This window comes from Micromys minutus (assembly GCF_963924665.1).
Source record: "Micromys minutus genome assembly, chromosome: X".
Lineage (NCBI taxonomy): Eukaryota > Metazoa > Chordata > Mammalia > Rodentia > Muridae > Micromys > Micromys minutus.
In genome coordinates, this window is record NC_137970.1 from 30686121 (window position 1) to 30699152 (window position 13032).

The 13032-nt window shown below is 38.2% G+C and overlaps 1 protein-coding gene across 1 annotated transcript in view; it reads right to left on the bottom strand.

The window, feature by feature from the left end:
* Window positions 1–1218: 1218 nt before the first annotated feature.
* The window catches only part of RPS6KA3 (ribosomal protein S6 kinase A3), a 98364-nt gene continuing 86550 nt past the window's right edge, over window positions 1219–13032 (bottom strand). Inside the window, 4 exon segments of the mRNA XM_080910520.1 lie at window positions 1219–5741; window positions 6332–6472; window positions 11930–11980; window positions 11982–12048. Coding sequence (XP_080766646.1) covers window positions 5619–5741; window positions 6332–6472; window positions 11930–11980; window positions 11982–12048 — 382 coding nt within the window. The 3' untranslated portion in view covers window positions 1219–5618.

Genomic DNA, 13032 nt, shown 5'->3' on the forward strand with positions numbered 1-13032 from the left:
GCAAACTTTATTGTATATGAATTATATCTCAATAAAAATATTTTGAAAACAAATGAACCTCAGAGGGATGGTGCCTGCCTGCAATCCCAGCACTTTGGAAGCTGTGGCAAGACTGTTACAAGTTTGAGGACAGACTAGTCTACATACTAAGTTGCAGACTAACCAAGATTTACATAGTGAAATCCTGTCTCTAAAGTCCAAAAACCAAAGGAAACCAAAACACCTCTCTACTCTTCCCTGACAAACTTTTTATTTAAAAAATAAAAAGAAATTAAGAGAGTGGATTTCAAAATGATGGACAAATACTGTAGGGACTTAATTGCAATTAAAAACCAGAAACTTGCAGTGCCATTTGCATACTTGTATATGTTTCATATAACATCTAGAAATGCAGATAGAATTAACCAAGAAGCAAAGACTTGAGTCCCACTCTGTGGGTACAGTATAAAAGTAAAGAGGTTTGAGTGATAAATTTTGAGGTTACAAGGTTCACTCTGGACAGCAGAGGAAACCCAAAGGAGAACTAAGATAACAGAGAAGGGGAATTTTTGGAGCTAAGTCTGGTAGTTGTGGACTTCTAGAAAAAACTATTTCATTTGTGTCTGCCCTAATATTGGGGAAGATGTTCAGCTCACATGATTCTAAGATGATCCATACCAAAATTATTTTGCACTTATTAAATTAGAAATATTCCTGATTTAAATTCTACTAATATGATTTCATAAAAACAATTCTGATAGAAAATTTTATATTGTAAAGTTTTAATCATATAACTAAAATAATCAGATAAAAGGAACATACATGCTTTATTTGAAACTTTATTATATAAATTTCCATTTCTTTTAAAGATTACAAAACCTGTTCTGTGACAGGAATACAAGCAATATTGTTCCAGGATTATTCATGGATACATTGGAAAGAGCTTAGATTACACATTAATAGTATGATTTGCAAACTTCCCAGATTAGACTCTTAAGTAAAACAAATTAGTATTCATTGAAATCTGAACCTCACAAGCACTTCGTAACTATGGCCACAACGCCAAGCATCTGATGTGATTTACCCATCAATAAAAGGTACAGCGCGTAAGAACCCTTGATATGGTACCTTGCTTGGGCTTCTGGCATGCCTTATTAGAGATAAACTAGTATAAAGGAAGATCATATATAATAGTAGAAAAATATTTCTGATTTTTTTCCTTTTTTAAAAACTACTCAAGTAGATACCCACCCTATTCCCACCCATGGCCAAAAATGCAAAATAATTACATCTTTTAGGTGTAACCTTCCCTTTTATTTAGGGCAAAAAGTTAAGATAAACTAATACACGTATATGATTTTGAGTTACACACTCATCACTCATAATCATTAAGGATGCTAATGAATGGCAATACTTTGAAATCTTTTTTAAAATTAAGAAACAAAGCTTTATATGGTCAACTACACTTACAGAAACAGAACCCAAAGTCTTTATCCTCATGCCCTTGCTCTGTACTTAAAAGTTCTACTTTAAATACTTTGAAAAACTCAGTATACAGTTCATCCAGTACTATATAGTAATACAGGAATAAAGATGTTCACTTTCATTGGACATTGAACTAATCTACTTAGAGAGAACTATTATAGTGACTCTCTGCTCAAATACATTTCCATATAATGTACTTAAATGGTATGTGTTTAGAAGACATTTTTTTGAGGTTCATACATCTGGACTTAAACCTCTAAATTTTCCTTTCCACTAATCTCTAGCCAAAATGTAATATACCTTGCTAGTTGCTCTGGGAGAAGTCATAGATATTTCAACAGCTTATCATGCAGTTCAAAGTTATATGGCAAAACAACGAGGAAAGTGCCTTAAGAGGTAGGAAGTAGGCTCTCACTCCAACCCTTGCTATGCCCATTATGAACAGTTACAGACTGGAATAAAAGTGGTACTTGTGAGACCTATAGTGACACCAGGTTTTACACAAACTTAAGTTGACTTAATTACTAGAGTTTTTAAAGAACCGTCACTTTGGAATCAGTTACAAGTCACTTGGCAACACAAAATACAGCAGTGTCAAAAACACACAAAGCACACTGTAGATATAGATTCTTCTTGGCCATCCATATTTGGGTTTTATTGTGTAGATTCTTCACTGGAAAAAGTGGTTAAGTGTGGCTCTGTAGAATACCACAGTCTCAAGAAACTGAATTCAATCCTTCATTATTAATTGGTCTCCACCAATGATCTCTTGGAGGAGATCAGCAAAATGTAAGTAACCCGGGGTTGAAAGAGGACTGTTTTCATTAATTGAAATAAAAACACTGAATTAAGTCAACTTCTCTGTGAATTAAATAAGGCTCAAAGTATACATCCAGGTTAGTCACAGGAGTTGGATCTTGCAGAGGAACAGATATAGAGTTAGACTGGACCTTCCTGGTTTAAGCACCAAGATCAGCCATGAAATCCATTGTTTTTGTGAGTCACAGAAAAGAGAGCTGTTTTTGATCCTTTGCATTCCAGAGCTCTGTCTGAATACTTTCCCAAGTCTCAAATTTTCAACACCATAGTAAGATAGAACTTATTTTTATAAAATACAGCAAAACAACCTGAAATAGTGTAGGTAATTCATAAAGCCAGGGAATGAAGACTATCAAAATCATGTTGAAATGTGTTACTGGCCCCCACAGTAATTAAGGACATCTTATACCAAGGCCTCAAAGTCTAGAAAGCCTTTTGTAACAAGCATCCCAGGATTAGCCTACCCTGGTCCTTTCCCAATCAAAGACATGCTTTCTTTTGAAGCTTCTGCACCTACTCTCTGTTCAAATTCTTCCTTGGCTGAGAGTATGTGAGCAGCTTAGAGAGCAACCCCCACTTCTCTTGATGCCTTCTGATCCCAACAAAAGCCATATCTAAAAAACAGATGAAAAATCATTGACCCCACCCAGCCTGTTGTTCGGAGCACAATGCATGTGAAATGTGGGAACTACTGCACATACCCAACATGCCCTCCAGACACTCAGAACTGACTCTTCCATATGCCAGCCTCAGAGCATCTTGACTTTGGGTCTTGCTAAAATTATTTTCAGACTTTTGGGGTGTCTTGTGAAAAAATAAGATTTACTTCACATCTGTTAAATTTAAGGGAGTAATGCACTTAGAAGATACCCCTTTAAAGAGAAGGAGCTGAAATTATTCATAAAAAACAAAACAAAAAAAGAAAACCAACCAACCAAACCAAAAAAACTTACCTTAATTTAATATCATCACTTGAAAGGGGAGATGCAAAACACACAGCATTTTAACTCAGAATTTCCAGTATGTGCTTGACTATGTTAAAATGCATTTCTATTATCTGGGATATTATTTTGCACTGTAAACCAAGAGATGTCTGTAAAGAGGCCCGTCAGTTTAGTTTCTTCTTTCAGTGAAACGTAAAAGCTGGACTAAGAACTCTGGGATAAGTCCTAGAAACTGGTAGGGCTAGGTGAAAGGCGGAAGACTTCGGGAGCCTTAATACCGTTAACTCCAGTGGCCTGTGAGAAATGGACTCTGGGAAAGGAATGGGGGGGGGGGGTAACCCAGCACAAGCACTACACTGTCAGCTATATATGCCCAAAGCAATGTGAACACTAAGGCCACTAACTTGTTTTGTCAGTAGGAAGCCTTCAGTTTTATGACTATATTGCTTTTCTCCAGTAAAACTAGCAGTTTAACTAGATAAAGAAGGCAATTCATCTGAAAGGAAATATACTTGGCAATATACTATAGTAGAGGACTGCTAAGAAGAAATACATGGTTTTCGACTTTAGCTCCTGGTTGGGGGACAATCTGAAGGAAAGGCAGCATGGTGTTCTGAGGAAAAATGAAATGGGATAAATGGAAGAGTCAGACACACTGACTAGAGGGGAAAGGCTTTCATGCTAGGCGATGGAAAGCAATTTTGAATCGTTAGTATACATACAGTCAAGAACTTCAATAGTTGGTGTGTAGAACTTCTTTTCAGTTAGAAGATAAGCATACATTTGATTTCTATGCAATTATCATTTTGTGTCCCTTGGGGAAAGGGGGTATTGGAGATTTTCTCTTTAGGAGCAGAGAAAATAAGGAATGATACATTTTTTTTTTTTTATGAACTGCACAAAGCAGTAAGGAACTCACATGTATTGGAGCACGTACCTGACGAGAGAAGTTAAATCACTTTTGTTTGCTCATGTTTATCATATCACATATTAATGGACACTGGGTAGTGTGACAAAGATATGAATAATGGTAGATAGAGAAGTGGGTTTTTTTTTTTTTTTTTTGGTTGTTAAATGAAACCAGAAACTACCAAGTTAGATGTGAATACTGAATACTGCACTTGAAGTGCAGCCAGGGGATGTTATGAAATCTGGTGACGAATGAAGTCAAAGGAAACATCATATGGCTATAAATCATCAGCAGGGATTGAGAAAACAGTCAGTGCTGATCAGTCATTTAGTCTGCCGCAGCTATGACTTTAAGTTAGAACAGATATTGTTTGATGAGGAATATTTTATTCCCTAGAATAAGAAAGTTTAAATCCAATTTTATACGGAGGCCTGTGGCCTTTATTACATCTGAATTAGTGTTTAATATAGACTATCTACTTAAACATGAAATATCCAGTAAGGCTTTGATTACCAATTGCTAAAATTTCCTTTTCTAATTTTCTATAGTTCTTTTAAAGGCCTTTTATGTATAGTGTCAAATTTTCAAATAATATGCCAAATATTAAGTACGAGGGCTATGTAAGGTTAAAAGTGCAAGGACTACTTTTTTAATTAAGGGAAAGAAACCTTAAGAAATCACAAAGTCTGTGGACTGACTTCATAGGAGTATTCCTGATTTCATGCCTCATACACACCAACCTCCTCTCCTGTTAACAGCTCTCTAGGTAGTCTGACAGAGCACCTGACTTGAAGAACAAATGAACCAACCTGTGAAACAAATGGGGTGATATGTACAATTTGAAAGAATTACATTCAATAGCTGTTCAATCAATCTGGCCATCTTTAAGGTTTTCCAACAATACTGTTAATCCAGGTGAACTATTTATCCAGATTTAATAGTCAACTGATTAGTAGATTCCAAGTTAAACAAGGCATGTATACATTAAAGAAAGCAGTACAGAAATGTACTGTATATGAACTGTTTACAAAAACATACAAAATGTTGGATGGCACAAGGGATACAGTGCTAATATAAATGAATTGTTTAAGCTAAGTGCTTAACATAAACTGTCCATCCCTATAACTAATAAAGAATATTCAGGGGACATGAAATATTTCCTATAAAAATAATGCTATATGGTGTAGAGTACTTTTATTCAGTGTATTTTAGGTGGTATTCATGTGTTCATTATTTTTGTTGATTCAGTGAATAGATCTTCATCATGTTTCCATTTTCTTTTCGGAGCTCCAGAAAAATCTAACTTACTAACAATCAATTAAAGCGAGAAGAGATGAAGCAGGAGCAGCAGGAGCAGCAGCATTATGGGTACCAGCTGGGACAGTGTGTGCTTGCAGGTGTCTCTCAGGTATGTGCTACCTGTCGCCAGAACTTGTGCTATCAGCTTACATCATGGTACCAAACATCTCACTGAGGTCACTTCACAGGGCTGTTGAGGTGATTTTTTTAATACCTCTCCGCTGAGCAAGAGTAGAGCGGCCTACTGGTTCCAAAACTGGTGACTGATTGCGGTTTAAAGCAGAGTATGTAGCTGCCATGGCACCCTGAAAAAAGTATAGGAAGGTTGGAACAAAAATGCCATGTATACATATAAAATACAGGTTTTTCCCTAGGAATCTTTCCTACATAAATGAATATAGATTTTTACCAGTCTCATAATAAGAATAAGCTCTGGTGAATATTTCAGATTTAATTAAAACAGGCCAATGTGAGAGGCTGACATTTTATATGAGGAAGAACAAGAGGGGCTCAAATAAAGCAGTCCTAGTTTTTCTTAAGGCCATTTAATTTGTCTTTATAACCCTGTAATATGAGAGAATATATTATGATTTTTTTCAGTGAGAAAAATTCATAAGTTCTGCCCTTATTGATAGTGAACACCCTTGTATACAAAATGACAGAAATGCAAATGTTTCCCTTGAGTTAACTTACTTACTGACATTCTGGTATGCTTTGTGCCCACATCCCAACATGTTAGACACTCGTGTATGGGACTCCCACACTAGAACTTGTAAAAAAGATAAAGAGAAGGTTGCTGGGGACATGGAGAAAGGATTCTTGGAGGCTTAGCTAGCCTTGTCCACCTTGGAGGTCACATAGAAAGCAATGGCTGGCTATGGATAGGGCTGCTCACCTTTACAAGATGCGGTGCATCCTGTCTGTTTAGTTGGTATTGTGGCAGTTGGTCCCAGTGGACAATCCAAGGATGTCTGAGCACAAGAGCAGCAGTCAGTCTCTGATGAGGATCTACATGAAGCATCTTTGACACCAGGTCCTATCAGGTAAAGGAGAGTAAGACAAGGTTAGTTTTGCTTTTCTTCTCCCATGCTTCTGGCATGAACACTGCTCTTCAGCTTTTATGACGATGTGTTTCCTGGTAGCAACCTTTGGGTCATAAAACTATTTTTACAATAAATTTGTGAGAAAACACTCCAACCTCTCCTCTATTTTCCCTGTGTACCACAACATTATGGTGCAAAGGACCAGTTTACTCTGTTTTTTCTTAGCTCTGCTCTAATTCTAGAGGTTTATAACATTCAGAGAACTCTGGACTTAAGGAGTATTAGTTCAGTGAGGGAGAGACAAAGAACCAATTAGTAAGCAAGGTAAAAACAGGTGCCAATAGCAGCTAGAAGAACATAAACTAGGAGATGGCTTCAAAATGGCACTTTTTATTGTTACATTTTTGAAATAGTTTTGCCATGTACTTTCAAGTGGCCTGCTACTTTTAGCCTAGCCTCAAACTTGTGGCAATCTTCCTGCCTCAACCTCCCAAGAACGCTGGTAAAAGTGACTCTTAAGAGGAAGGTGAGGCCTGAAGAATAGGCAGGAGTTCCTTCAGAGAAGGTATGGAGGAAGCTGAACATCTCAGGTAGACAGAAGGGAGTGCATCTAGAAGAAAGTCGTAAATACAAGAGAACATGTCTATGGTGCTTTGAATGAGAATGGCCCCCATAAGCTCTTATGTTCCAATACTTGGTCCCCAGTTGGTAGAATGTGTAGGAAGGATCAGGAGGTGTGGAGGAAGTTTCCGGACAGCCTTTGAGGTTTCAAGTTAGCACCCTCTGCTCCCCTGCTTGCAGTTTGTGAGTTGCTGCTCCTGCCATCATGCCTTTCCTCTATCATGGACTCTAACCCTAAGAAACTTATAGGGTTTTGTCACAGTAATAGGAAATAACTGATATAATGTCACAGTTGAGGAGCTCACTAGAGTACAATGTGGCTATAGTAGAAATTTGTTGTCAGAAAGAACATGGAAGTCACTAAAAGTGGAAGAGTGAGAAGAGACAAACCAGGAAGGTCTTTGCACACCATATTAACAAACACAGACTTAGTCTAGAGCATAAAAAGCGCTAACACAAGATGGTAAGGTGGTCAAGTTTGTGATTTAGATACTCCTTATGTATGGAGAAAAATTAATTTGAAGGGGCAAAAGCCTGGAAATTTAGATTGCTTGTTTGTTTTGAAGAAAAGGTCTCACATAGGGCAGGCTTCAAACTCATTAAGTAGCCATAGATGGATGACCTTGGACATCTAATTTTCCTGCTTCAGCTTCTCAAGTGCTAAGATTTTAGGATTGCATCACCCCTTCTGAGTAGAAAAAAATGCCTTGACAGCACCTATTGGCTGACTAGATACTGGGAATTAGGAAGTTGCTACTCCCTTCCTCTACTAAGGACAAACAGGCTGAGAAAGAAACTGGAGAATTGACACCCTTCAAAATAGTCACAAAGAGTATAAAATACCTGGTTGTGACTCTAACCAAGCAAGTGAAGGATCTGTCCAACAAGAACTTCAAGCCTCTGAAGAAAGACACAGAGGAAGACCTCAGAAGTTGGAAAAATCTCCCATGCTCATGGATTGGCAGGATCAACATAGTAAAAATAGCCATCTTGCCTAAGGCAAATCTACAGATTTAATGCAATCCCCATCAAAATTCCTACTCAATTCTTCATAAAGTTGGAAAGAGCAATTTGCAAATTCATTTGGAATAACAAAATCCCAGGATAGCAAAAACCATTCTCAACAATAAAAAAAAAAAAAAAAAAAAAAAAAAAAAAACTTCTGGGAAAATCACCATCCCTGACCTCAAGCTGTATTACAGAGCAATTGTGATAAAACTGCCTGGATGTGCTTTATTTACAACCTCATCTCAAGCTTTCATTTCTAAGGGAAGTCAGTGAACATTTTTACCAATGCTTCTTTAGTTTCTTCTGTATTTTCCTTATTGTGATGTGGAAAAGTTTACTCCTTTTTAGTGCTCAATGAATTAAGTGAAAGTAGAAGCATTGGAAAACATGTTAGTGTTAGTCTAAGAATGGCAGCTCTAGAACCAAGGGTTTCGAATGATTTCCAACAATCTGGCTGTAAACCAGGCTGTTGTTAATTATGATACAGATTTATTCCCGTTCTTCCCAACAAATCAAAATGAGGACATACTGCAATTCTTTTAGGGAACATGTTCTCTGCAATGAGAGTTTCAAGTGCTCATGTGTACTTGGTCACTAACCATGGACAAGTTTATACTAAAACTCTAGCCTTTGCTTTTATCATGTGAAATGAAGACACTACCATGTATTTTACAAGGTTCTTGGGAAGTAAAGTGTGCTGTGAGGCATACAGAAGACAGACAGTCACATAAATCACCACCGTTATTATTCATCATGCTTGTTAGTGATACAGCTTTAGAATGTATAGAGATAATAAGGCCAAACCAAAGTCCTTTAGGAGAGAAACAAAATGGTCCCTTTTTGGAGTTAAAGATATTTTGTAATATCACTTCAATGTACTACTTTATAAACAAAACCTTCTGCTAGTGTTTCTTCTCCTCATGAATTATGACAAATAATTTTTTCTCAACAGTTTGTAAGAGGGGAAATGGAAATAGTTCAGTCGGTATCCTGTTTGCTGGTTAGTATTTGTGGACTTGACACAAACTAGAGTTATCTGGAAAGAGGGAATCCTTACTAAGGATTTGCTTCCATTAGACTGGTCTGTGGGCATGTCCATGGAACAGTATTTTTTAAAAAAAACTCATGTTTTAGGTTTACTTATTTTATGTCTGATTTAACTTAGGTACATGGTATCTATCTAAAAAGTTGTCCATTTCCTCTATATTTTCCAGTTTTGTTAAGTAAAGGCTTTTGTAGTAAGATCTGATGATTTTTTGAATTTCTCCAGTTTCTGTTGTTTATGTATCCATTTTTCATTTCTGATTTTGTTAATTTGGGTACTGTCTCTGAACTCTATAGTTGGTTTGATTAAGGGTTTATCTATCTTGTTGATTTTCTCGAAGAACCAGCTTTTGGCTTTGTTGATTCTTTGTATGGTTATTTTTGCTTCTACTTGGTTAATTTCTGCTCTGAGTTAGATTATTTCCTGCTGTCTACTCCTCTTGGGTATATCTGCTTCTTTTTGTTCTAGAGCTTTCAGGTGTGCTGTTAAGTTGCTAGTGTATGCTCTCTCCAGTTTTTAAAAAGTGCCTCCAAAAGGAGGCACCCAGAGCTATGAGTTTTCCTCTTAGCACTGTGTGCATAAAAGACTTTTATTTTATTCCCCCCAAAATTTTTTATTGGAAATTCTCTGCATTTACATTTCAGATATTATCCCTTTCCTACAATCCCATCCCCCCTCCAATTGCCTTCATGAAGGTGCTACCTCTCCCACCCACCGTCTCCCACAAGTTTGGAGATGCTGTGCCTTCTGAATACTATTAGCTATTAAAAACGACGACTTCACAAATTTTGCAGGCAAATGGATGGAACTAGAAAATATCATCCTGTGCTTACAGCTAACCATTGGACTCAGCATGGGGACTCCAATAGAGGAGTTAGAGAAAGGACTGAAGGAGCTGAAGGGGTTTGCAACCCCACAGGAAGAACAACAATATCAACCAACTAGACCACCCCCTAGAGCTCTCAGGGACTAAAACACCAACTAAAGTGTACATATGGAAAGACCCATGGCTACAGCTGCATATGTAGCAGAGGATGGCATTGTCTGTCACCAATAAACCCTTGATCCTGTGAAGGCTAGGTAGAGGGGAATGCCAGAGTGGTGAGGTGGGAATGGGTGAGTGGGTGGGAAGGGGAACATTCTCATAGAAGCACAGGGAGAGAGAATGGGAGGAGGGAACCCGGACATACATGATATGTACTTGCTAATAAGTGGATATTAGCCAAAAAGTACAGAATACCTAAGATATAACCCATAGAATTTAAGAAGTTTACCAAGCAGAAAGGCCAAATGAGGATGCTTCAATCCCACTTAGTAGGAGGAAGAAAGTAATGATGGGAGATAGAGGGAGTGAGGGATTTGAGTGGGAGAGGGGAAGGAGAAGGGAAAAGGAAAAGGGGAACAGAATCATGTAAGGAGTGGGGGGATAGTAGAAGTCCAGAGGGACAGCAGAATGAATGGAAATATGCACTCTCAGGTAGTGGAAAGCAGGGAGACCCTCTAGAATGTACCTGAGACCTGGGAGGTGAGAGACTGTCAGGACTCCGGTGGAGGGACCTTAGATGAAATGCCAACAGTGGGGAGAGGGAGCTTATCGAATCCACCTCCAGTAGACAGACAGGGCTTAATGAGGAGGGATGGGGTTACCCACCCATAGTCAAAATTTCTGACTCAGAAGTGTTTCTGTCTAAAAGAACTGCAGGGGCAAAATGGAGAAGAGACCGAGGGAAAGGTGGTCCAGTGACCAGCCCAACTGGGAGAATCCATCTTAAGGGGAGACACCAAGGCCTGAAATTATTATTGATGCTACAATGTGTTTACAGACAGGAGCCCTAACATGGCTGTCCTCTTGAGAGGCCAAACTAGCAGCTGATGGAGACAGATGCAGATACTTGTACCCAACTATTGAACTGAAACTGGGGTTGAATCAGGAAAAGGATAGAAGCAGATGATTTGGGTGGCCCCATGAAAGGACCAGCAGTCTCAATTCAACTGACCTTTGGGAGTTCTCAAACACAAAGCCACCAACCAGGCAGTATACACAAGCTGGTCCAGGGCCCCAACACATATATAGCAGAGGACTGCTTGGTCTGGCCTCAGTGTGCTAAGTCCTCGAGAGACTTGAGGCTACAAGGAGGGGGTTGGGGAGGCCTGGTGGGGGAGCATCCTCTCGGGCACAGGGGGGAGGAGGAATAGGGTGAGGAATTGTAGGAGTGGGTACCAGTAGTGGTCCAACAGAATCAACTAAAGCAGGGCTCATAGGGGCTCTCTCTGGCAACTGCAGAGATTACATGAGTCTAAACTAGGTCCTTTGCATACATATTATGGTTGTGTATCTTTGTGTTCTTATGGGACTCCTAATAGTGGTAGTGGGAGTTGTCTAACTCTTCACCTGCTCCAGGGACTCTTTTCCCTCCTCCTAGGTTGCCTCATCTAGCCTTGATATAATGATTTGTGGCTAGTCTTATTGTGACTTGTTATACCATGTTTGGTTTATATCCCTGGGAGGCCCGCTCTTTTCTGAGAGAAACGAAGAAGGTTGAGAAGGGAGGTGGAGGAGAGGATAGGAGAAGTGGAGGGATGGGAAACTGGGTAGGATGTAATGTATGAAAGAATTGAAAGAAAGGAGAGATTGGATACCAAAAGAAAAGAAAAAGAAAAAAAGAAAAAGCACTGTTGAGAATGTGTGCTGAGCATATATGATGTCCTGGGTCCAATTCCTACCCTCATAATAAAACAAAATGAGAGAGCTCGTGTAGTTGGAAGTCACACATACCTTTGCTGTGTCTGAAACAGAATTCCAGTAACCACCACTGAGTGAGAATTTTTCCACTACCTATTCGTGCCAGTATTTCCTCTGGAGTATCATCAGGACCATTTGCAAATGGAGTGTAACTAGATTATAACAAAGTTAAATATCAATGATTAAAATTTCTCTTATGGTTGGTAATATTTATGTTTACTTGTAGTTTCTAAAAGTATTCTGAATAATTCAGTTAATGAAATACTTTACAGGAGTCTATCAAAATGAATAAAAGACAGTAAAAGAAATTTTCATAGACCAAATAAGATTATTTTAATTAGACTTAATATATAATATTATATGTGTTTTAAATTATGACACAGTCTCGGATATTAAAGCAGCATATGCTTATTACATAATCAGAATAAAGTTTGAAAAATTAAGACCGTAAGACATTAAAACAGAGCTATAGCCAGGTGTGGTAGTATACCCTATAATTCCCTAGCACTGGGAGGTAGAAGCAAACAGACCTCTGTGAATTTGAGGCCAGTCTGATATACATAAGGAGTTCCAGTACACCCAGGACAACACAGTGAGACCTTGTCTCAAAAAAGGCCAAAAAAAAGGAAAGCTAATAAAAAATGGTACAGCTATAATTATAGGACTATATACTATATATATATATCACATATACACATAGCTTATACCATATAGTACACATAACATATACATATATGTAGTATATACTATATAGTACATATAACAAATGTAACATATATATATATATATTATACATATACACAACAGTATAACACATATGTATATATATTATATATACATATGCAGGTTGTCCTGAAGCTATTAATATTTTAATGTTAATTCCACTTCCCTAAGAAGGGCTGCCTAGTCACGTGACTCCAACTGAACCTTCCCATTTTAATTAGTAAAATAAAGGAAAGCCAGTGACTGGGCTGGGTGAGGGAAGTAAAGAGGGCTGAGAGGTCAGAGGAGGGCAGACCAGACGGAAGGGGAGGAAGGGGAAGATTGTGGCAACATGGAGCTTCCCAAGGACCAGCTAGACCCAGGTGATATTTATTGGTGTTAAAAAGCTATGAACATTAAGGATTTTGTAGGTC